Raw genomic sequence first — 26,617 nt, 5'->3', positions numbered from 1 at the left:
TTTTAGTTCGACACAGAAAATAAATAACCTGCCGTTTTAAAAATGGGGCGGTGAGCACATATGGGTTAAAATATATAATTAAACTACATAACTTGTACACACACACACACACACACACTTCAGCCTATCGCAGTCCACTGCTGGACATAGGCCTCCCCAAGTTCGCGCCACACATCCCGGTCTTCCGCAATCCTCATCCAGCCTACACCGGCAATCTTACGTAGATCGTCGGTCCAACGGGCCGGAGGACGTCCCACACTGCGTTTGCCAAGACGCGGTCTCCACTCTAGGACCCGTCTACTCCAACGGCCATCGGTCCTGCGACACAGATGACCAGCCCACTGCCACTTCAACTTGCTAATTCTGTGGGCTATGTCGGTTACCTTCGTTCTCTCGCGGATAGTCTCATTTCTAATCCTGTCTTTGAGAGAGACCCCAAGCATAGCCCGTTCCATTGCACGTTGAGCGACTTTAAACTTATGGACCAGTCCCTTGGTCAGTGTCCACGTCTCGGCTCCGTATGTTAACACAGGCAGGACGCATTGCTCGAAAACTTTTGTCTTCAAGCATTGCGGAATCTTCGAAGTGAAGACTCGACGGAGTCTGCCAAACGCCGCCCAGCCCAACCGAATCCTCCTATCGGCCTCCTTCTCGAAGTTGTTGCGGCCTAGTTGGATAGTATGGCCTAGGTAAATATAATCCTGAACAACTTCGAGAAGGGTACCATCGACCGATACCGGTATCGGTATGACTTGGTTGTTAAACATAACTTTCGTCTTATCCAAGTTCATACAGAGACCGACACGTCGGGAGGACTCGTTTAGGCCGGCCAGCATAACTTGTAACTGTACAAAAATTAACATAAATTATTTACGTATACTTCGCTAGAATCGTATCCAGCTTGGGACACTGAGTTCAGATCCTTGTCCAAGAGAGCCTGCAGTTCTGTCGGAGCATTGCCGAATCAAAGTGATCAAAGAATTAAGAAATTAGCGTGGAAGGCTATGGATCCCAGGGCACAATAAACAGAGCCAGCCGTCGGGCTGTAAACGTGCGAGAGGGGACTCGCACGTTCGTTTTCAAACAGCCCAGAAGATGACGGCAACCGGTATGGACTCGTGCTTCTGTTCGCTTATAAGAGCAGTATGGCGGGAATATGATAATACTTGCCCCTTGAGACGAGCTCCAACAGCCTCGGGTTGAGCGAGGCACGGGAGGGGCAGTGGAAACGCATGTGCAACCGATCCCAGTGCTACTCCAACTTCGTGTCGAAGACAGCCATTGCAGGGATTTTAGTGGGTAAAAATCCCATATTACTCGGTTTTACCTCAAAAGCCTCAATCTTTTTGGACGCCTACGCCTACTTGTATTTAAAGCGCTCTATGGTTAGTTGGGCTTATGTTCAACTGTCAAACTGTCAGTTTTAGTATTATAGGTAGCTTGATAAACGAGCAAGTACAAATACAAATTTATATTTTTACCTGGGATAGGTGCGGAAACTGAGATACGGTTTCGTATCGTTACTTGAAAATACATTCTTGAAGGGTCTAAGGGTTCTTAAAAGGTATTTATTTTCATTGAAAACGTATATCTACCAAAAAACTTAAATGTGTAATGTTTAAAACCACAATAACAGTAATGCACTTCATAAAAGTAAAAAGTCAACAAAATAACATTTATAGCGTAAGAATTATATGATTAAATATTTTTGTTAATAATTAATATTCGTTTTTTAATTATTTTTGTTTTTTTTTTCATTTAAAATTAATTAATATACGTACTACGGTATAGTAGGTATATAAAATTTAGATAGAATAAGAATAGGTTAAGTTTTAAAGTAGAGAAATAGCAAATGTCATCAAATAATCAATTTAAAGAAAAAACGTTAATTGTACCATAGAATGAATTACCTCTGAAAATAATTACCTAATTACTTTTTATTTTATACGTATGTTTATTTATTGTATTAAAGTATAATGTAATTACTAATTTGTTACAATTCGGTGCACGTTACGTCTTGTTTACTGTTAATTAAATGAGTTTTTAGTTTTTGTTATGTTGTAAATGCGTTCATTGTATGTGTAAAATTAGCAAATGAAAGTTTTAATTTACTTACGTTATCTTTGTTATTATTTTGATTTTTAAATTTTAGTGTATCCCACAGTAGATGGCTGGTTGGTTACATTTTATTTGAGACGAATAGAGACTTTTGAACTAAAACTTCCTTAAGCACGCTTGACTTGGAGAGTAAGCTGGTGAATGTGTGACGAAAGCGGTACAAAAAGTGTGATCGGGCAAGGCGAACAGAAGTTGAGAGGAATAAGTTAGTGAAGATAGAAGAAAAGAGAGTTACGTTTCGTAAGTTTCAGTCGTGGGGTCTAAAGCACACTCGTTTTTTATGTGTTATGTGACTTTTTTGTTATAGGATGTAATTTTCTTTGATTTGTATTCTTAGTGAATAATCAGTTTGCATGATGATAAATAGATAAATAAAGTGTTGAATTTTTATCATCAAAGTTACAATAGTATTAATAGTATAATATGTGAAAATAGCCTGTTCAACAAACAAAACTAAAATATTTATTTTATAGAATACCTTTTAAATGTTATAACAGCGCCATCTATCGTGTTAACCCTAAACTATTTTGAGTAAAGTAGTAGTAAAAGTTTACAGGCCGTTTTGCTGTTTATACGAAATAAACGTAGATAGCGTTACTGTTATTATTTTTATAATTTTATTAAAGTGCTTAAAAATGAGACAAATAATAATAATTAATATAGGTATAGAATAAATGAAGTCATATAATTCATTTTGTACATTTAACATAATTACTTGAATAGAATAGTTACTTTACAACACAAAGAAATACGAGCTTAGATTGCGTTGATATCTTTTAGTACAAATGTGTCTGTTTTAAAATTAGAGATTTATATACGCGTAGTAACTACAATCAATCAATACAGGTTTATTTTATCATTTACATCCAATTTTTGTTTTTCACTGTATGTTTTTGTATTAAGATAAGAAAATCAAATGAGTGTATGTAAATAGATTTTAATGCAGTATTCACTGAAAAATGTAAACATCAATAAGAAACTAAAGATTGTCTTAGGAATGTAACTTTTTTTATATAAGCTACTTGTGGAGATGATAAAGCGTGATTATGTTCCCTGTTACTCCTCCTTTCCTCTTTTCATTATATCACGATGATTTTCTACACTGCCAATTACCTTTTATATATTAGTACGTGAAGTAAAAACTTTGTACCCCTTTTTACGAAAATTAGACGGACGGAGGAGTATGAAATTTTGTACACTTATAGTTTATATAGAGAAGGAGTGCAGATTGCTGATATTTTTTTCAATTATCTACAAAAATATATTAAATTAATAGAAAAAAAAAACATTACACACAGTTCCGTGTATTTGACACACACAAGCATATTATGCTCTTTTGTTGATTGTTAGTCTGTACTTAAGTTGAAAAATTAAAAAAAGTGTTTTTTATTTTCAGTATTTTTTGCTTTTCTTTGATTAAAATTTTTAATTATGGTTGAATTTCGACCTCTGGGTGACAACTAGTTAAATAAAAATGAAAAAAAGGACAGTTATACTAGATTTAGTTTAGAAAGATTTGATAGTATAGTACTTCTTTGTGTTAAATGATATGATTCAAAAGTGCGATATTTTAATTTACACAATGAAACTAAAATATATATAAAAATGTAAGAACTCATTCATTAGGAACACAAGATGTGTTGAACATAACGTGTTAATTGAACAAAATTATCGTTACCAAATTTCTTGTCTAGCTTAAATCTCTATTATTTTTATTTATTTATATGGTTCTGAATTATAATAGTTCACTAGTTTTGTTGGATATATAACTTAGCGATTTCTCACGCCGTGTACCATTTTTTGTAAACAATGATATATTGAGCATAAACATAATACAATAGGAAACAAGGAAGTTATATTAAAAGTCCATTACAGTACGCAAACTGCTCACCTAATTATTTATACAAACTCAAATTGTAATCACAGATTTACTACTCAATTATTATACAAGGACTTAAAATTTCTCGAAAGCAATTAAAATTATTGATGACAAATAATCTCGACAGCGCGGGCGTTGTAAATGCGAGCAATGTGTTTCCGCACTGATGCAGGAAGCTTGCGCTCTCACAGAAACTGGATCTGTTACGATACAGGACAAAGACCTATCGGTTATTTCCCTTAGTACTTCCATCTGGAACTAGAGGAAAGTTGCCCATCGGCACTCATATAAATACGTGAACTTGATAATTACTAACACTTTTCCGAGCAACGGTGAATAGTGCACTTTTCATTTCATACGAGCTATGTAAATGAACAATATGGTGAATAAGGGATTCTTTGTGAGTAAATGTACTTCTTTAATTAGCAACTTTATTAGCGTTTTGTTACTTGTTTCGTAATTACGACCTCCTTGTGTTATCGACGCAACGAGCAGTAGATTGATTTCGCTACACCTATTATAAGTTGATATGAAATATTTTTAAATTCATGATTTGTTTCAGATTTTTGTCGCTTTTGCCGCACTTACACTTGCTAGTGAAATCGAAGAAAATGAACAGAAAAAAAGAGGTGCAGGAAAAGCTAACGTATTGAATGCCATTCCAACAGGTGCACAGAAAACGGATTATCCTTATAGTGTCTATTCTCAAACTTCCAGCCCGCAAAACCCTGGTCAAAGTTATCAAAGTCAAGTCCCAAATTCATTTTACCCTAGTCAGTCACCAAGTCAATACTTTACTTCAAATAATCCTGAAATACCTGTTTCAAACGGCCTTCCTACACATGCATCGCCACAAACCACACAATCACAGTTTGTTCCTATTAACTTCATACCTAATCCAGGTTATCAATCTAAATACCAAGTTATTCCACAAAAACCAAATGTGCAGGTAGCTATTTTACAGCAGCCTTCAATATCACATACCCCAATGTTACAGTATCCTCATACTTTCTATTCACCTAGCCCTGTGAATCACATTGGCCAAAGCCCAGTGTTCGGACTTGGACAAAGTCATTTTAGTTTTGGTCCAAGTATCCACCCGCTTCCATTCAGTGGTCATATTTTAAGCCAGCAACCTACTATGGTCGTTTTACCACAATCAAATCCATCTCTTTATAATAACTTAGTGTATCCCAATCCTACACAGAGTTTCTACAACTACTATCCTTTGCATTCTCAAGCAAAGTATAGTTATACGTCTGGAGCACCGCAATCAAATGAATACGAAAAGTTACAGACGTCAGTCCAGGAAAGTTTTTTAAAAGAAGACAGAGTTAATGTGCAAAGCCCCGACTACGTAACCACATCTGATTCAAACTCGGCCTATAAGAATACCTATAATAACCGCAATACTTATACCAAAAATTAAAGAAAATGAAAAATTTTAATTTTATGATCGTTGTTTTTATATTTATGTTAACCGTTTTATTTATTAGTTTTTGTTAACATTTTATGAAGTTTGTTTTTGTTAACTTTGTACATAATAAAAATAAATGTATCATTGAAATATCTTTGGTTTCGTTATTTTACTTCGCAGCAGGCGGCAGGCAATTAATGTTCAGACTTATTCAATCTTTTTAATAAAAGTTATAGAAATGGGACCATGAACTCATGTCTGATGCAAAAATAGTCCACCAATTTTTTTTTCTTGATTTCTAAATTTTATTTGGCTATGAAACAAATTGAGCTATTGACGTAAATTTCATGAAATGATGTAATCATATTTATAAATTTTTAATAATTAATATTAACATTTAGTTGGATTTTTAATATTTTCATCGTAGTTGTTCTGGCGATCAAGCTGAAGAATATTTTAGCTATTATGTAGTATCAAATATTTTATCTAGTATGAACTTAAATTAAGACTAATTTTGTTTTGTTATGTCTTGGCGCGTGCCTAAGGTAAAAATACACACAAAAATAAAATAAAATAAAATTTGTTCATGTATTGTTGATTACATAGTACTTTCTAATTTTTCTAATCATATCAAAGTACAAGTTATATTTTTTTTTCTAACGTTTGTGCTATTTAACAACCATTCTATATTTAAAGGTAGTACAGACCACAGTGAAAGGTAACAAGAAATAACATTCTTGCTTAGTCTGTAAGGTCATCTTTTATACTTTCCTTGCTTTTGATAAAGAATATATGAATATATTGATAAATAACATCCTTTAGCACTATAATTACGTGTTTAGAAAGAAGTCGTTAGTTTTTGTAGCGTAATGTGCATCTATTTATGTGATCTAGTCTAGAGCCAAAGCAGTGTAGCATCATGGTTATGATAATCTAAATTACAAAACTTATTTCGTAAAAAAAGCAGAAAACCTAATTATTATAGAAATAGGTAAATTAATAGTTGACGTAATTGATGAGGATAATTAATCACAAGATGAGTTGTTAATTGCATGACATTGTGAAAAATGTTACTTAATCAAAATCACTATTAAATCATTTAAGTGGTTTTTTAATGACTCGGTATTAATTTTTTTTTTTTTTTTTTTTTTTTGATATCGCAGGGTAACCCATTTACGGGTGATATCCAGGATGCCCGGGTAGGCATTCCTAGACCGTATGTCGGCTTAGCACTTGGGGGTGCACTACCGACCAAAACCCCTGCGGGAGCCTTCAGCCGCTTTAATTGGAGGGTCCCGGATCTGCAGGCAACAGGATCCCTCCAGCGACAGGCTGGCCTCGGCGAAAAGACCAGACTTCTCCTCCATGGGACTGTCCGGCTCACCTCTGAACAATCCCGACGACGCCATGTCTAGCAGGACCGGGTTCCCATCCCGGCCCGACGTGGGCACAGGGGCGTTACTGGAAACGCATTAAGTAGCGCCTCCTACGCACCCCCGTTCGTCGCCTGCGGACGGAGGCCTCGTCGGCGGCCCCCTCTCTCATCCGCTCGTCGTTCTCCTTCTGGGACATTACTGTCTCGCAGAAGGAGACCATCGCCTTCCAGGACTCGTCGTCGCCGAGCATCGCGGTGATAACGCTCGGCAGTGACAAGTCCCCTCCGAGGACTGTCGTCAGATCGCGACGTAGCGCCGCCCATCTCGGGCACACCTCGAGGGTGTGCTGGGCAGAGTCCACCGCCGCGCCACAATCGTGACATTCAGTCGTCGGCTCCCTTTGGGCCGTCCGACACAAGTATTCACCAAAGCAGCCGTGCCCGGTGAGAACCTGCGTCAGACGGAAGGTGAGGGGTTTGCGCTTACGGCGCATCCACCGCTCAAGGACCGGGCGCAAGGCAGCCGTTACGCGTGTGCCATACGGCTGCTCCGCCAGGTCCTCCCCCCACCTCCGCATTAGTGCTTCTTGCCCCATCCGGCGCACCCGTAGGATCCCGTCCAACGTGGGGTTCTCACCGAGAGCCCTCCTACCCGAGACGTATGAGTAGGTCTCGGCAAGGACCTCCGCCACGAGTTCCCACGGGGGATCGCCGGCTAGAGCAGTAGCTGCAGCCCACGATATCGTACGGTACCCCCGGATCACCCTCACCGCGATGATCCTCTGCGCAGACCGCAGCGCGGCCTTATTCCTCGCAGTGAGGCGATCCGCCCAAACCGGGGCACCGTACGTCGCCATACTCCGGCAGACTCCGGAATATAGCTGCCTGCAGGCGGCGCTGGGTCCTCCGAGGTTCGGGAGGAGTCTGCCCAGTGCACTCGCCACCTTCACGACCTTCGGTCCCACCACAGCGAAGTGTGGGCCGAAGGTCCACCCTCCGTCAAGGATGAGCCCCAGATATTTGATTTGGGAGCTCATCCTGACCCTCCCCTCTCCGATCTGCAGGGTAGCCCCCGGTGGGGGTCCCTTACGTCCGGTCCCGCGGAAGAGGAGGGCTTCGGTCTTGTCAATTCTGACCCGAAGCCCCAAACTCTTTATGCGGCTGATCACGAGGTCGAGTCCGACCTCGGCCAGCCGCGCCGCCTCCTTGTAGTCTCGTCCCCGAGAGTAAACGAGGGTGTCATCCGCGTAGCAGATGACACCCATCCCGGGGAGGAGACGGCCTCGCAGGACCCAGTCGTAACCAATGTCCCACAAGATCGGGCCCAGCACCGATCCTTGCGTGACACCACAGCCGACTCGCCGCCACTCCACGGACCCCGACCGATTCTCGAGGCCTACTTTCCGATCGGAGAGGTACGCCTCCAACAGCCTCCCTAGATACGGGGGCACTCCGAAGAATTTCAGTGCCTCCCGTATTACTGCGTGCGGGAGGCTGTTGAAGGCGTTCGCGATGTCCAACGACACCGCGACCACCACCTCCCTCCCATGTTCCGCCTCACCCGTCACCGCCCGCAGGCGTTTGAGGGCATCGATTGTCGACCGGCGTGCTCGAAACCCGAATTGAGATTCTGATAGTCCGGGTCCCGAGCCTTCCTCCAGGTGCTGAACGAGCCGGGAACTCACTATTCTCTCCAAGAGTTTCCCAGCTTCGTTCAGCAACACCACCGGTCGCACCGACGAAGCCGAGTCCGGGGTCCGCCCTGCCTTAGGAAGTAGGCAGAGCCTACCCTCCTTCCAGGCCCCCGGGAACTGACCAGACCGCAGGCAGCGGTCAAAAAGTTCCCGGAGGCTGTTGCCGAGGTGCCCGAGAGCGATCGCAAGTACTCTCCCGTGCACCCCGTCTGGACCCGGCGCCCTCTTCTTACTCCGAAGGCGGGACAACGCCGCCTCCATTTCAGCCTCTGTGACGGGTGGGGGAACACCCTCCTCCTCGTCCGGCGTCTGCCGAGCCATCCTAGGGGGCACGAAGCCCTCGGGTTCGTCGGGAAAGAGTTCCCCGACGATCCTCCCGAGTTGCTCCGGCTGGAGCGTTTCGCTGATGGGGGCCGAATGGGCGCGGAGCTTGTTTCGCGCCCAATTATACGGTCGGCCCCAGGGGTCTCTCTCCAGACCCCCAACTAGCTCCAGCCATGCCTCTTCCTTGGCTCGGCATATGGCCTGCTGCAGGATCTTCCTTTTCTCCACGTAGATCCTGCGCAGCCTGTCGTCCCTGTCCACGTCCTGGGGGCGTCTCCGCCTGCTCCGAGTATATTGCCTCCTGGCCCCGTTGCAGGCGGCCCGGAGACCGGCTATCTCGGCCGACCACCAGTAGAGCGCCCGCCGCAGGGGTGGACGCTTCGCGAGTGGCATGGCCGCTCTGCAGACAGCAGTAAATGCGTCGCAGAGCCGGTTAGCCGCCTCATCCACCCCAAACTCCATAAGCGGCGGAAGACTCCAGCGGCCGATGATTGCGGCCTCCTCAGCCAGTTCCCGGTTGAGCTTGGAGAGTGCCCAACGCGGAAACTGACTACGCCCACTGGACGACGTTGATGACGACAACAACGCCGGACGTACGGGAGCTGGAGACACCTCGAACCTTATATATCGATGGTCCGAGAGAGTCTCCACCTCCGTCTCCACCCTCCACCCCTCCACTCTGCGTGCGATGGCTGGCGTGGCAAACGTGACGTCAACCACGGAACCTCCCGACCAACGCACGCACGTCTGGACTGCCCCAACATTGAAACTCGGTATTAATGTATCAAAGCAAGCCATCATAAAAAAACATCTTCGATATGTGAAAGGAGTACACAAGTGCTATTTGGTTCTTGTAATATTTGTATCATTCCTCGAATACGTAATACCGCACTATGTTATATGTCTCAAAATGTTACTGACTTTTAAATTGACTTTCATTATAGTCGATTTAGTATTAATGAAGTCAATAAACGATATGACATAATAAAAACAAAAAGCTATCAGTCATAGTAATCATTGGTTCAGTTTAAATCAAATAATTGCACATTTTAGTGTTCATACATACGAGTATTTATGTTTTAAGCTGCGACAAAATTTACAGTCATAGGATACTAAATAAATTACAATAAGGAATATTATAAGAAAAACTCTAAGTCCTTTTAATTCTTGATATTTTAAAATTTAAATTAAAGTTATTAATTACATTAATGTAGATTCTGGTATAAGCTATAAGCACTGTTGATTTTTAAGCATTTTTTGTAGAATTTTCAGTGTGTACTTTGGCAAGCATATTGCCAACTCGTTAAAGAGTTTTAGCAGTGGGAGGTTTATAGCTTATTACAAAAAATATCATATTAATAACCGACTTCAGAGGCGTAGGAGGTTGTGAATTCAACTGTATTTTTATATGAACTCATAACTTCTTACTAGGTGGACCGATTTCAATTATTCTTTTATTTTAATCGAAAGGTGGTGCTTGTAACGTGTTCTCATTTAAATTTAATTGATATTTGACTATTAGCTTTTGATCTATCTCTTATAATGCGCATGCGCATTTACTTGACTATTTTTTCGTCTACATACGTTGTATTAATGGTTTATGTAATTTAAGTCGTTATTTTTTCGTTTGCGAACAAGCATTATTATCTCTACTTATAGTAAAAACTTTATCTCGAAAAAACATTAACGTTATTTCAACGATCTTCCCAAGCTGAAATTTTGAAAAATAGATCAAAAAATTACTGATTATGGTAGTAATATTATATCTAATGTTTACTATGTACACAATAAGTGATAACTTAGAGTTTATAGTTGTTAGCTTAATTATTATCTATTAAAAAACGTAGGTTTACAACAACCTGAAATATTTAATCCGGTTTTATATTAGTATACCAATACAATATGTAAAAATTATCATCAACATAAGTTAACAGGCCATGTAACAAAAAAACATTTTTTTTAATGGGGTCAATTTAAAGATATATTTTTTACATATTATTATAATTGAAAGGCTTTGAATACATAATCTACTCCTACGCGAGCAATTGGCTGTAACAGCTAGTAATATCATAGAAAAACAAAGTATTATTTGTACTCACAGATATATACGCACTTTAAAGCCATTACATATGATACTCAAGTCACTTTGAAATAAAATAAATACCATTATATCATTTATTTAATAGACACGTTTATTTAGTTTTGTTTGTCATTACAACTATTCACTCCAGAGATGTTACGTAAAAGATAATGGTGAAATGGAGATTGTAATGATATAGATTACATTTTCTCACTTAATGAGTCGTTACGTTTGAGATTATTTGAGATACTCGTTCTCTGATATTGTTATACTCGTTACAAAAATGGGATAAAATACTTTTGAAAAATGTTGTAGGTTATAGATGTATGTGATAATTTTATTTATTTCTCGCTTACAAATTTTTTAGTCTTTTATTGGCATGAATGAATAATATTTTCCAATTTTACCGTCATAATAATAAAAAATATGAACTGTTTATAATGTGCTTATATAAATAAAAAATCATGAGTGCTATTAGAAAAAAAAAATCGATCTCCAAGACATATGGGTTTGGCCCGTGGTTTTCTCGGTCGATCCCGACTGGCTGATTTCTCACTTGAGCTATTACAACTTTATTGACAATTGCGAAATTTACCTTCGTATTCTAACGATATTGAAGCCATTTTTTTCATTGCCTAAAACAGGGATAAAACGACATTTTCTAAAAATGAATCCTAGCTATATCAATTTATGGCCACCGAAATGCCCTGCATATTAAATTCCATGAAAATCGTTGGAGCCGTTTCCGAGATTCAGATTTTATATGAATATACAAGAATTGCTCGTCGATAGCATTAGATAAAAAAAAAAACATAAATATATTACGTCTTGAATATAGTTATATAAGAGACAGAAGGGCCAGTGTAATTATCACGTACTTTTTAAATTCTAGAGCAGTTATCAAAACATTCATCATAGCTAATAAAGCCGTTACGTGGATATTTAAGATGAGTAATCTTTACTGGTTACGATCGTACGATAACATGGTTTTCACACATTTCAAAAACATTTATCATTTATTTTATTTACTATTTCTAATAGAAATATGTAAATGAGATAGCTTGTACATTTAGTTTTTATATGCCTCTACACTTTATATGCTTATCTACTGTACTGGAGCGTAAGTTTGTTGACATCAAAAGTCGTTTAAGAGAATGCGTTACAATGTTTACAACACGGTAGGTATTATGGCCACTAGAGCAAGGCGTATGCTAAAATATAGGCGTCACAGTAACTCTGGGAGTAGTGTAGAGTCAATACGATATTTACCTATTATTGTTATATACTTTCATTTTAAATAGCAATTTGCAAAAGCTATAAAATCATTCATTTTCTGATTAATTGTAAGATTTTAGTGTAAGCAATTGACACAGCAAAATTTTAATATTAACTATTTTGTAGTACTGTATAAGTTTTTGTACTAATTAATATGTCAGTAGTATTTTTTATTTTTGCAAGTTTAAGTTAAATTGTGTAGCACATATATAAATTTTTTATAACTCGTGTTGACATAATATATCTCGACCGATAGTGCGGAAAGGTAACATAATATATAATATTCTACATGACTTTAGTCTAATCTCATCAAATTACGAACTTCAATACATATACTAGTAGACCCGGCGAACTAAGTAAGTACTGACAATTTTTTTGTAATCTATTTTTTTACCTTGTCTTGACAATAACAACCACGAAAAAAATATATCCAATTTGACGCAGTCGTTTGTAAGTTATGTGCGTACATACATTTCGGCAATTTCTTTTTACATATACAGATTATTACAGTTCACGTACAGGTTAGGTTTTAAATAATTAATAAAATGTTCTATATCTCAGCCTACGCTTAGCCTTACCGATGCGTAATAGCCCCTGTGTGTGGACATAATCGCTTGAAGCGGGATAATTATTACCGCCTATAGTATCATTTACATAATATCATAAAAAAAATTTAAGTAAAATAGTTGCGAAAGTTTGTGAGAACGGAAAGATGGATGGACAGTTGTCACTTTTAACCATAAAACTTGGGAGATTTAGACAATTAGAGAGTAAATATCCCGGATTAACAAATTGGGAACTTTTTATCTTGAAAGTACTATGGATTTGAGTTTACATTTATGTAAAATTAAGTCTAGTACAGATATTATGTAATTTTCTTACAAAAAAATTGTTATGAGTATATTGTATTTAAATTGTAGTTGTTAGAAAAACATACTTTTTTGTTTACCTTATACCTTATGTAGAACAAGTGCCATTAGTGCAACTAAGTGTATGGCAACCTGTCGTACAAACTTTCATCGTTTACTTAAACTTTTATTTAAAGAAAGAAATGCAATGTATAAAATATAATACAGTTTTAGTCTATATTGTCACCCAAATAAAGTTTGTTTTCTTTAGCAAGCCCTAAATGTATTACGATTCCTAAGCTTTGTATTCATAACAAACCTTTTTTCTAACGCATATTTTCATAAGGGATAAACTTTTTGAACAAATCATTGATTGATTGATTGATTCAACCTGTACCATCCCATTGCATCGAATAGCCATTTTTCTCAATGTGGGAGAGTGATCAACTTAATCCACACAGGTTTAGTGAATATATTCTCTGCTATGAGTATCGAAATCAAGTATCTATGATAACAATCGGGACTTTACGTGCTCTCGGTATACGTTACACGTCATGCATCATATAACTTTAATATAAAGTGACCTTAATAAAAATATATTTTTACCATAAGATACGTTTTACTTCCCAAAGCTCAGATTACTATTTTTTTTATTTCGTAACATAAATATTATTTTAACTTAAAATTGAAACTATATATTTACACGTTATTTCGTATCACATGACGTATCGATATCTTTTAGTATAAGATATATTTTTAGTAGTATCTTATTCTCTCTATTAATTATCTCTTTTTCTTCGCTATGTCCTATGCCCAAAGGTTGTCTGGAAGAAATCGCTCTTAGCGATAAGACCGCCTTTGTACATCTTTCTTTTCATGTATCACTTTTTTGTAATGTTTCTTTGTGGTGTACCATAAAGAGTATTTATTATTATTATTATTATTATTATCTTTTCTTAATCCTATCTATTTTTATGTAACAGGTACTATAAGTTACTGGTAGATTATTCTCTAGATTCTTGAGCAGCTAATCCTAAGTTTTAGTCGAAATCTGTAAATCCATTCTCAAATTGTTTTGTTGAAGTTTAGGTTACTGATACAAATAGAAAGTCATCGGATTTAGTATCAATAAATAAAGCAAAAAACACAAAGGAAACGGTTATAGGAAAACTTATAGGGTATATACAAAGAGAGATCGCAATATAGGGTATCGGCTCCGCTTAGCTGAGTTAGAAAGTGTTGCAGTGAAACCGATATGTCTAGGGCGATGTCTTTATTCACTTTATAGCTTTGTATACAGTTAGTTGTATGATATATTAGTTACACATGACAGGACATGACCACTTTTACTACTGATGAAGAAGTTACAATGGATAGATGCTAATGAAGAAATTATATTTAATAATACAAAAAAGTAATTAAGTCAAAATACAATTAATAAGAGTGTTATTCGTCAATTTTTCGAGTGGTTATTTATGAGTAACGCTTTTTTCAAGTACCGTTGTGTCTAACTTTTACACATACGGTATATAATCTATACTACAAATAAATAAAATTGAAGTATCTGTTTTTAAAATTAAAATAACCGCTTCTTACTAAATGCATATGGATGTATACACGGTATATATACGAAAATAAAGTTTTTACAATTTTTGTCTGTCTGTCTGTCTGTCTGTTTGTTTGTTCCGGCTAATCTCTGAAAAGGCTGGACCGATTTTGAAGGGACGTTCAATGGCAGAAAGCTGATGTAATAAGGAGTAACTTAGGCTACTTTTGTTTTAGAAATTTATTTATTTTATATTTATAACTCTGCGATCTGAATAACAAATTTTTTGTTAAATTCGCGGGCACAGCTAGTATAAACATATAATTCTATATTCATTACTCAATTAACCCTTTTTGGTTGATTTTAAGATATACATAACCCTTAAACCGTTGGGTCTTCAACGCGCTTGGGATGCTTTTGGGGTCGCAGGCTTAATCGCATACCATCAGGTGAGACGTACGATTTTTTGCCGACCTAGTTTTATATAAAAAATACAGTATTTAAGCTATTACAATAGATGGTGTAATGCTAGTTTTTTTTACTAGGGTGATAAATCAGTTAATATTTAACTTGAGTTACACATCTAGCAATTCTTTAAATGAAAGCGATATATCTGAGTTTATCTCTTCGTAATAAAAACGAATCTTGTAGTAGTTCTTAGATACCGTAGTTCCAAAGATATACGTAGAACTAGCAATTGTATGTATTAAAACAACATGTAGACAGTCACGAGTTTAGACATAAGAAGATCTTACATATAAAAAATTTAGTATGTTAATTATCAACAACATTATTTTTTCCGCATCATTATCTTTTTTAAAAACAAGTTTTTATCTTAATTATTAAGCCAGCCTTTATTAAGTTGTGATTAAAAAAACTCGCGACACATTAGAGTGTAATTTCATTTTGTTAAAATACGATGAATAGAATACAATACACACAAAATATAAATACTATAAATATCATATAAAGTTTCATAATACATATTTTTTGTAGTCTGTTAGGTATTTAAAAGGCTCTTTTGAATGTTGCTTAGTTTATTTTTTTATTTTTATTTCTTATGCTTCGAATCACTCATAAGAACCGAATAATATTTTGTTTATATAAGAATTTAACCTTAAAAAACGTATATAATTTTAAGATTAGCCTATTCTTTCTATTCGGTGAACTATCATTATTTTTGAATCGATCAGTAATCATAAATTTCATAAACATTCATAATCGTAAACATTTCGTTGTTATTCTCGGTTCTATAATAATCGCTGCCATTCGTGATCATACGATTTTAGTGTGGTACCACTCACCACGCTTTCCGAAATGTAAAGTGATAATTCTATTGTCTTTTTATTTCGACATTTTCAACAAATTTGCAGTTTTGTAAAATGAAAGCATCTTATATTTAATAAAAATAATGTAAGGCGCTGGTGTAATTAAATTACTAGATACTTATGCAATTTTCAACAGCAATATATCTTATGAATATAGACATAACGTTTTAGTAATAACGGTCACATTGACACGTACTGCTAACGGGTAGACAGTATCGGTGAATCGCAGTTCACTGCTAGGCCTATGTCCAGCACTGGACTGTGATGAAGTCCTAACCGGTATAAATTTAAGTCTTGTTTGTCCGGTATAATTTAAGTCTTGTTTCTGTAAGAACCATTATTCGTACATTCTTTTTCATAGTCTGTCTGATCTATTTGTCTACAATGCTTCCACGGACGAATCTGGACTGGCTAGATTTTTATGAATATTAAAATATCTTAAATTTTTTAGAACGTCATTCTTTTAGTTTTTCCGGGTGATTACACACAGAATAAACGAAAAAAAGTGAAATTCCTGGAAAGGACGATGGGGTAAATTCGCTGTTGACCAGTCAGATACAATATAAAATCTAAAGAAATGCTTCATTAAGATAACATGTGTAAAATGTCTACGCACTCCACTCATTCATTATTGAGTGTCGATTTTCGATTTCATTTGGAATACGATATTATAGTACAACTATATATCAACTTTACGCCTTTCTTGCGCTGATATGTAGAATGTATTTAACAACGCTACAACAGGTACGAGCGTCCACTTAGGTACCAAACGACCAGCCAGCCGAACGCTTTTTTCTTTTATAAAAAAGTAAAACATTTATAACATTTTTTGCATTTATTCATTTAATTTATAAACATTATAATACTTTTAAAAGATCAATGATATGTTTTATAAATGTAATTTTTGTATACCTTTAACATGTGTTAAGTTGTGATAAAAGAAATCAGATCCAAAGATGTGATTTAAATTTTAACCGCCACTTTGTTGTTTTTATAGGCCTTTTATCAGCGTCGCTTGTGAAGTCAATCGGATATGAAGACATAAATCTGTCAACGGCGAGTAAAGATGCGGTGAATTGATAAGCCGCATAGTGTGAGTGACAAACAAACAATAAGTGCAGAGTTGTGAAGTGTTATCAAAACGGTGCCATCATGTTTTTACTAAAGGTGAGATAATATGTTTTTGAAAGTTATGTTGTATGAAAGATTGTGATGAAAAAAAAATTTACTGTAAAAATATTATTACAATCAACATATAAATACGAGTGTTCATAGTCAATGTTTTTTAATGGAAGATTTTTTGCATACGATGTATGATTCATGAAACAACGTATAAGTCAAGTTTGTTTTATTTATAAATTGTGGATAGATTATTATAAACTTTGCCAGCTGGAGAGAGAACAGGTTTATAGAGGTTTTATAGGTATTCATCTGTTGTAGTAAGCTAGAAGCCAAGATTTCTCCTACTTCGAGAAAGAGGCCTATTCCCAGCACTGGGATATTACAGGCCCAATCGGAAAGACTGTTTCTCCTGGTCTTAACTAATGGAAGTCAGCCACACAATTCAACCTCAGTCCCCAGTCTTAAAATTAACAAATGTAATGAACCGTTAAATTCTAATTGAATTCGATTTAGAAGATGCTAAGTATAATAATATAAATATAATATTGTTTTTGATTAATTTATTCTCCTTATATATGTTTCAATGTACTACACAGTATAGTAAATTGTTTTGGAGGTTTTTTCTTATTTGGTTGGCACTATATGACATCTCTTTATGATTTGTATTTAACTTTGAATTTACACTTTTTTGTGATGGTGTCTAGTTAATGTACTACTACTAATTTAATTCACAAAACTCAGAATATCATATCAACAAATAGTTAAACTAGTCGTTAATACTTATCTATTCTGTACCATCATAAATAGGTAGTAACGATAAACAGTCAGTAACAATAAACTACTATAAAGTACTATCATAGAGTAAAATGTTATCTTACATTAGATATATGAGATGTAACTATACGAATAAATAGCTACGATTAAAATGGTTATATATTTTTCATTTTAAGTATTTATATAAATAAAATATATTGCTAAATATGCTGTTAAGCTCAAAATTCTAAAACGGCAGAACTAGTTCTGTTATTTATTTTTAACTTTTTTAATACTTTGTAATAAAATTATGAAAACTACATTTACATTTCGTAAGCTAACCTGCTAAATCTGCGTGTCAGCTATAGACAGATAACAATAACAATTATGTACAAACGATAGATGAAAACCATTAATACAAAATACATCAATGTGTATAATATCAGCGCAGACAACAAAAATATAGTTATATTTTTTATATTGATATATATTTGATTAGGACACCAGTTCTTCCGACCAGATCAATTCTTTCTTAAAAACTTCCCTTTTTCAAAGAAGAGAAAAGGAGTTCAATCTGTCATACTCTTTCGCTGTGGTTTAGCGATTCTATGTATATTGTATATTTATAACTACTTGTGCTCGCCTAATGGTCGAAATACGACAATAATTAATTTAAATTATAAGTTTCAACATATATATTAGTTACTAGCGGACAAGGCTTTGTGACACGGAGTTGTCCTGCCCGGAAAACAGCTACCAAATTTGATAGCTTACATACCGATAGCAGCGCCACCTACCGGGTCCAATTGAGATAAAAACTACCATATCTTCCAAGTTATACAAAATTACAGATGCTTACAAAATTTGATAAAAATTGATTCAGTGGTTTCAGAGCTACATACAGATAGCAGCGACACCTACCGAGTCCAATTGACATAAAAACTACCCTATCTCCCAAGTTGGACTAAATTACAGATGCTTAAAAATTTGATAAAAATTGGTTCTGTAGTTTCGGAGTTACATACCAATAGCAGCGCCACCTATCGGGTCAAATTGAGATAAAAACTACCCTATCTCCCAAGTTGGACCAAATTATAGACGTTTAAAAATTTGGTAAAAATTGGTTGAATAGTTTCGGAGTTACATACATTTAAAATTTTCATTGTTAACGCCCACCCTAGAATTATCCTAAAATCCGCTCATCGATCATTTCTACATCACATATAGGAGCTTCGTACCAAATTTGAGGTCGATAGTTTAAAAACGGGAATTTTCCATTGTTCCCCGCAACAATATAATAAGTAATGTGAAATAGCTAGTTAATACCATTTTTACTGTATGTACGAGTAAATTAAATTAAAATGCGGTCTACGAACAAGATGAATTTAATTATATTTCGATAAATCTAATATATCGACTTAATATATCGACTTTAGTTTCTAAGTATAATGATTAATCATTAATAACTTACGTAAAATGCGCCCTAATATATTATTTAACATGAACTTTATTGAATAGAAATAAAGTTCAAATTGACTCTACATTTTAATTAGAAAACGTTCGTATGGGAAAAAGAAAAGGGCTGTTTTTAGGGTTTTCACGGAAATTATTCGAATTTTTCTCGCCGTAAAAACCATCCTAGGACTTCAACGAACATTTAAAAAAATTGGTACAATTGGTCCAGGCGTTGTTGAATTATACGCTTACGAACACATTTTATGATTCATTTTTATATATAAGATTCTTTGACATTTAGTAAAGACAAACAATATTAATCTATATATAATCTATTCTCAATTTGATTGACGCGTGTGTGTGAAATATATGGTAGTGTGTGTAATGTTTTTTTTTTATCTCACTTCACTCACTTCAGCCTGTAATATCCCACTGTTGGGCATAGGCCTCTTTCCCCATGTAGGAGAAGGATCAGAGCTTAATCCACCACGCTGCTCCAATGCGGGTTGGCGGATATATTCCCTACTTTAAGTAACGATCGCTATCAGGTGTATACGATAACAACCGGGACCGACGGCTTAACGTGCTTAACGTGCGTTTTTTTTATCGATTAAATAAATTTTTTATGCATAATTTAAAAAACATATTAGCATTCTGCACTCCTTCTCTATAAAACATAAACACTAAGTGTGTGAAATTTCACACTCCTCCGTCCGCGCATTTTTCCTAAAAAGGGGTACAAAGTTTTTGCTTCACGTTTAATAAGTATGACACTTGTAAATTTTGAAGAAAAATTTGGCACTTGTTCTATCCACTAATACATTTAAGGCATTCAGAGACTAATAATAATCTTACTAAACGATAACAACGGAATAGAAATGAAAGTTAAATTTTTTTTAATATAAAACTTTGCAATTTCACAATGCGTGTTGCATTTAAGAATTGCGATATATGGTGTGGTCGAGTTTAAGATTGTATTTTTTTTATTATTATTATGTATATAAGTTCTGACGAAATTAACTTTAACACGTTTGAAGTGATTTCAAAACATCATGAAAACTATATTTAAAATTAGCAAACCATGTCATTTTTGCATCTGCATTAATAAACGTTTTCAAGTAGTCGATAAGTTATATCAATTCATAATATTTTTGTAAAAAATTTCAAACATATTTTTTACGTATTTTTTTTTTGTGTAAAAATTTGGTATTTTTAGCAATGATAATCTTGTTTCTTGGTTGTTATTGTACTTAGCCGAACCGAATTATTAAAAGAACATGTATGTTTCTCAAAAGTTTTGTTTTGCAACCAATTTGACCACCTACATGAACATTTTAGGTTTAAAAATCGTTTAAGCACAAATTAGATGTTCAAGTATCATACATAACATATAAGTTACTAGAGTAGATGTGAAATTACCATACATAAGAGTACGCAGGCGCTTAAATCCATCATTGTAGGCAGAGGCTTCATCTTTAAATTTAAATTTTATATGTATTTGAATAACAAATATGTTTATGTAACAATTATGTTTGTATTGATTGATTGCGTTGTGCATTATTGGTAATGGTAGACGCTAACTGTAAGCTTATGTTTAACAGAAACTTTGTACGAAAAGTAAAATAAATAATATAAAAAAGTAAATTAAAAATAATTAAATATGAAATAAAATATATTAAATTTACTTACTTTTTCTCCTGTAAAAATAATTATACTTACACATAAAATAATGCGCAATATATAAAAAGTGTGCGTGTACTTATGTACGCACGTAAGAAGTTATACTTCATTGGCTAGCTAGCTTCACGTTGCACTAACATCTTCGTTTACTAGCTAACTGCAGCGTGGTGCGCGCGCATCGTAAAAATTTATTCTCATCATTTTTCCAAAAGAAGTAGGTATATCTTCAAAGTCGTAAATTAAACATTGATTACGTCTGTTTAAAGATAAATTATAAAGAAAAAAAAAATCATAAGCAAAACAATTTAAAAAAATGCTTTTAGAATTATAATACTCGGAGTAAAAAAGCTACAGCACGTCGTAGGTTAAGATTATAATTATTATGAAGTTGTTTGCATTGAAGACTTTTTACGGCTTATATTAAATGGCTATTTAATTTAAGATAAGATTTATCTAAAATCAATTTGATTTATGGCATTGAATTTGTATTTTAAAATAAAAAAGTTTTTACCATTATCTGAAAATACGAGCTCAATTAATTAGACAAAAATAATAATCTGTTGAAATTGTTTCAGGTATAAATTATTATACATACAGACTGTGTTTGTTAGTTATACTGAACTACTCGTATGTAGAAAGGAGTAAACATGTTATTGGAATTTAAAGGTCAAAATTATATTATAAATTTTTATTCTGTTGTGTTACATTCAAGTCAGTTATTAGTATTGTAATATCGGTAAAAATTTCGACACAGTGAAAGTAATGATGTTTTGCTTGCTTGCTCATCAGGATTACAAAGGTGACTATCTTGACCTGACAAAGTAATGACAAGGCTTTGTAATAATTACAGTAAATAATAAAAAATAAAATGCGATATGATTACGGCATTTGCAATAAACGAATAAAACGTAGTCAGTTATTTTATTTGTTACTTTGAAGAAGTACAGAAATTTACTCTTCACGATTTTTTGTGTAATGTTTACGTGTACGAATATTTTGATACATTTTTTTAATAGGCTTACATTGGACATTTTTGTCAAATGAAAGGCAAAGTAATATAATATATAAAATAATTGTATTTGCTCGCAAACGAAAAAAAAAACCGACTTCAATTACATCGACGAGTAATACAACGTAGATCGACGAAAAAATAGTCAAGTAACTACGCGTTATCAAAGATTACTCAAAAAGTAGTTATCAGATCTCAATAAAATTTATATGTGACCACATGACAAACATCAGCTTTCGATTAAATTAAAAATTATTAAAATCGGTACACCCAGTAAAAAGTTATTGCAGATTTTCAAGAGACTCCCTCGATTTCTCTGGGATCCCATCATCAGATCCTGGTTTCCTTATCATCGTACTAAACTTGGGATATCTCCTATCCAACAAAACAAAAAGATTTATCAAAATCGTTACATTCAGTAGAAAGTTATGCGGTATAATACAACGTAGGTCGACGAAAAAAGCGTCAAGTAAAAACGCATTATTAAATATAACTCGAAAAGTAGTTGTTAGATCTCAAATAAATTTAAATGGGACCAATTGGCACACACCACCTTTCGATTAAAAAAAAAATTTTCGAAATCGGTCCACACGGTCAAAAGTTCTGATGTAACATATATATATAAAAAAAAAAAGTCGAATTGAGAACCTCCTCCTTTTTTGGAAGTCGGTTAAAAAGTAGGTTTTTTTTTATGTATTTTATGGCGTAATATAAATCATTTGTTACAGAATAAATACATTTGATACGCCTACATCGTGTTCGTACACAGTGGGAACATGTAAATATTTGTTTTTTTATTAAGATTGTGTAACTAGCTAGAACTAATGTTTGATTAATAAGATGAAGCATCATTAAATGACCTCTTGACACTTGTTTGTTTGTTTTTTTTATTGTTGAAGTTGATATGATTGATAAAGATTGAACAAGTCGTAGTCATATATATTCACATATCATTTGTTATGTAATATGTAAGGTTACCCATGATTGAAGCTGACTAACTTTACGTTTAAGATTTAAAAAAAATATTCCTAATGTCTCAGTTATTGCTATTTAAAAAGTGCATATGAAGTTAATGCAATATCGACCTATGAAACAATTTTAAATTTTTTGTTTATTATTTCTTCTTATCTTCGAAACGGACAATTGACTTTAACTGACTTTCACCAACACCTATATTATATGGAATAGCTTAGTCTCATTATAGTGTTAGATTAATTTTTCTGCATAAAAATATAAGCCACTAAACAGAAAATGTTGTGAATGTGGATGAATGATGCAATAAAAGTATAAAAACAAAGTGAATATTTTTTACAAAACAATAATTAGTGGATTTGTAGAGAGAGAACTTTCGAAATTACGTCTCTTTGGTTATTGCGTGTGATGTGAAATTTAAAAACAAAAGGAGAACACGTAATGATTTTTTTAAATTTATTATTTCACATATCAATCTGGTTTTTAGTTACGAAAATTATTTGCATGTCTCGAACACATATTTTGAGTGATATTGTAAAAGACTTTGAAGTTATAATTATTTGTAATCGTAAAATTTGTTATGAAAAATAATCAATAATTTGAAGTATTAACGTAGACTTATTATTTGATACATGTAATGAACAGATCATTAAGAGTTCCTAGAACGTGAAAACTTTTTTATACAATATTTTTTTCGCTCACTTTTATACTTGTGTACTTATTTCTTAATCTTTTCCTAGAAGTAGATCATTACTTATGATAAAGCGCTAATATGTCAATTTCAAATGGAAATTACAAAAAAATTTTTACTCTTATATAGCTTAACAGACAGTAAATTGATAAAATATATATGTAAAGCGATATCTAAAATTAAATAGTTTTCGCCGTAGCGCATGATTTGTTTTGAAAAGAACCGCTCAATTATGTTAAAATTACAATATATATATATATATATATATATATATATATATATATATATATATGTTGGCTATTAGATAATAATATAAAATATGTATATAATAAGAAATTACAGTACAATAGGGAATTATTAACTTGTAAAAGTACTTTAAATTTTCGATTTCGCAAAGTAAATGTTATATATATACTTTATTGCACTCAAAAAATACATGTAAAAACAACATAATAATAATGTTTATGGCAAAGGTGGACTTATCTCTGAAAGAGATTTCTTCCAGTCAACCCATGGTCATGAGTAAGTGTTTTATATAGCGAGGCAAACAGTGCAAGAAGATTTACTAAGAACAAGAAAAAAAAACTTCTGTTTTCTTTCTAGAACATGGGTTTCGCGTATAGTACAAGAAAATTCTAAATTTATTTTAACATTAGAGAAAATATTTAATAGATAACGCGTATTATTAAGTAAAATTATTAAAATTGGGCTCAATTAACTCGGTTAAGTAGTTTGCTAATAGCTAAGCTCGCGGTAAGAACGTCAACAATGCCAATTTTAATTTTAATTCATTCAATAGCTTTTGCGTGATGTATGCTAAATATACAGACAGATAGTTTTATGACAAATATAAATATGTGACATTAGAACTACGTATTAACATTTAGCAAATGTTTCAAGAGGCAAACATATCATACAATAAAAAAAGTTAACGTATTTTGACTATAACAAGGTATAATCAATATCGATCAAGCAAAGTGCTGGTAACATCAACCAGAAAGTGGAATGTAATTAGATAACCACATAAATCGAGAGTAAAAGTCGGCACGCTCCCTTTTACAAGTGCGTTGCTATAGTAAGTAACCGGTTTCATAATAGGCTGCAGTATTTTTTTGCCATTCACCGGTTTTGGTAGAATCTGGTTGTCCCTTGGCACACCTCTTCGCTCCATTTTTAGCGAATCAGTTTGTTGACCATTGCTCTTAATCTACTTTTATTAAAGTATTGTATATTTCAATGTTTCAGATTGCGTCTATTTCTCTTCTCGCCCTCGTAGTGACGGCTGAGAAAAAGATTGAGTTGCAAGATATAGAAGAAGATAATTTAAAAAGTGAAAAGCAAAAACAGTATGAGAAGACAGAAGTACGGCAACAAGATTACAGTGGTTCAGCTCCGGGCTTGGCAGAGCTTGACTATCTTAAAAATAATTACGTCCAGTACTATGAACCGACTCAAGCGCCACAATCGCATCGATTTGTTCATCAATACGCAGTAACAGAACATCCAGAAAGGTCACCCGCTACACCAAAACCTCAGTACGGACCACCAATACCCCAACAACCAGTTGTTGGATATTTGTCGAATGTTCCGATGCAAATATACTTAGTCCCGCAATATTACAACGAACCTACCGAACAAACAGCACATTCTCATCAAGGAGTTCAAATTTCAGCACCTGCTGTTGCCCAAGTATCTTATCAAGAGCAACAACACGTTCAACAACAACCCAGATATATAGAAGTGCCAGCATACGTGACACCGACAGCACATCTTCAGCCTTACACTCCTTCTGTATCATATGTTAATTATGTTCAGCCGACGATAGCACCAGCACAGGCTACAGTTACCCCCGTTATAGCTTATCAAATGCCAGTTGTTCACTATCCTACTACTATTTCTGCACCACCAACTAAGGGTTATTACCAAAGTCCTCAATACATAGAAACAAATTCTGTAGATGAAAGTTTTAATAACAAAATTCATAATAATGAACTATATCCTACTCACGTCGAAAGACCATCGCTAAAACCGACAGGTTCAGGCTATCCAAGATACTACAATTCTCGCACACCCATTAGAGAAGAATATAGACACCCTATAGAACTGCCTAATCCAAGTCCACTTCTTTTAAAGGCACCGCCATCTCACCTTGCGCACCTTCCAAAGGCTTTACCGATGTACCGACCTTTGACAAAACCCGTTTACACAACTGGGGGAGGATATGTATCTAGTACTTTTTCTCCCAGACCTAGTGAAAGTTTCTCGCATCCGTTTAAGAGACGACCAACGTCTTTACTCGATTCATATATCCCTTCCAGTATCCAAATAGAATACTTAAAAAGAGGCTACGCTAAAGATCCCATATCCGCTTACGAAGCATTATCAAGTGGCAGACATTTATCTCAGTCGTCTCAGGCGCCTGTTTTTCCTAGACATTACGAGCGAGGATTTCTCCCAAATGAAATGTATCACACGGCTGCAGGTGGTATTACATATGGCCACCACAAAAGAGCACCAAAAGTAGAGAAAGATTCACAAAAATAAAAGTGAATCTATTTCATTTATAAATACTTATTCATAAGATATAAAGTCAATAAAGATTATATCTTGCGTTAATTTATTGGTTTAAAAGTGAGTAAAAATGACTCGTTGTTATGTTTGCTTTTTCATAAGTACAGTAATTACGAATTAAATCATTCTATGTTAAACCGTACAAATTAAGTGTAGAGAAATAAGAATATAGCTTAAAGAAAATACTCACGTACCACTTATCAAGTGTTAAGGTAAAAAAAGTTAAATTTAGTCTTATCAAAGTGTTTTGAAGCGTGGCAGTAGGTTTTTTACATTTTTACCTAAAAAAACTGCTTAAAACCATTTTAATAATACAATAGTCAAAGTACAAATAATACTGTATTTTTAGTTTCTTTGTTAAGTAAGTTTAATTATCGTTACATTAATATTTTTTTATTTAATATTAACATCCACAGGCTCTTAAATGCCCATGCCTCTTATTAAACATCATGCATTATAATTATGCTTATCCTACAGGAT

The 26,617-nt window shown here is 34.6% G+C and overlaps 3 protein-coding genes across 3 annotated transcripts; 2 read left to right on the top strand and 1 right to left on the bottom strand.

Moving 5' to 3' along the window:
• The first annotated feature begins 4,163 nt into the window (after window positions 1-4,163).
• On the top strand, window positions 4,164-5,426 carry LOC123660924. Its single transcript, XM_045595943.1, has 2 exons — window positions 4,164-4,226; window positions 4,560-5,426. The coding sequence occupies exons 1-2, from the start codon at window positions 4,164-4,166 to the stop codon at window positions 5,424-5,426; spliced, it is 930 nt and encodes a 309-aa protein (XP_045451899.1).
• Window positions 5,427-8,805: 3,379 nt separating this feature from the next.
• Window positions 8,806-9,605, bottom strand: LOC123660923. Its single transcript, XM_045595942.1, has 2 exons — window positions 8,970-9,605; window positions 8,806-8,886 (listed from the first exon to the last, which is right to left on the bottom strand). The coding sequence occupies exons 1-2, from the start codon at window positions 9,603-9,605 to the stop codon at window positions 8,806-8,808; spliced, it is 717 nt and encodes a 238-aa protein (XP_045451898.1).
• A 14,567-nt stretch (window positions 9,606-24,172) lies between these two features.
• On the top strand, window positions 24,173-26,110 carry LOC123660922 (eukaryotic translation initiation factor 4 gamma-like). Its single transcript, XM_045595941.1, has 2 exons — window positions 24,173-24,188; window positions 24,789-26,110. Exons 1-2 carry the CDS (start codon window positions 24,173-24,175, stop codon window positions 26,108-26,110), a joined length of 1,338 nt encoding a protein of 445 aa, XP_045451897.1.
• Window positions 26,111-26,617: the final 507 nt, after the last annotated feature.

The sequence above is a fragment of the Melitaea cinxia genome, chromosome 16 (assembly GCF_905220565.1).
Source record: "Melitaea cinxia chromosome 16, ilMelCinx1.1, whole genome shotgun sequence".
Classification (NCBI taxonomy): Eukaryota; Metazoa; Arthropoda; class Insecta; order Lepidoptera; family Nymphalidae; genus Melitaea; species Melitaea cinxia.
The sequence above is the reverse complement of the archived record's forward strand: the minus strand, read 5'-3'. Positions and strand labels throughout refer to the sequence as shown.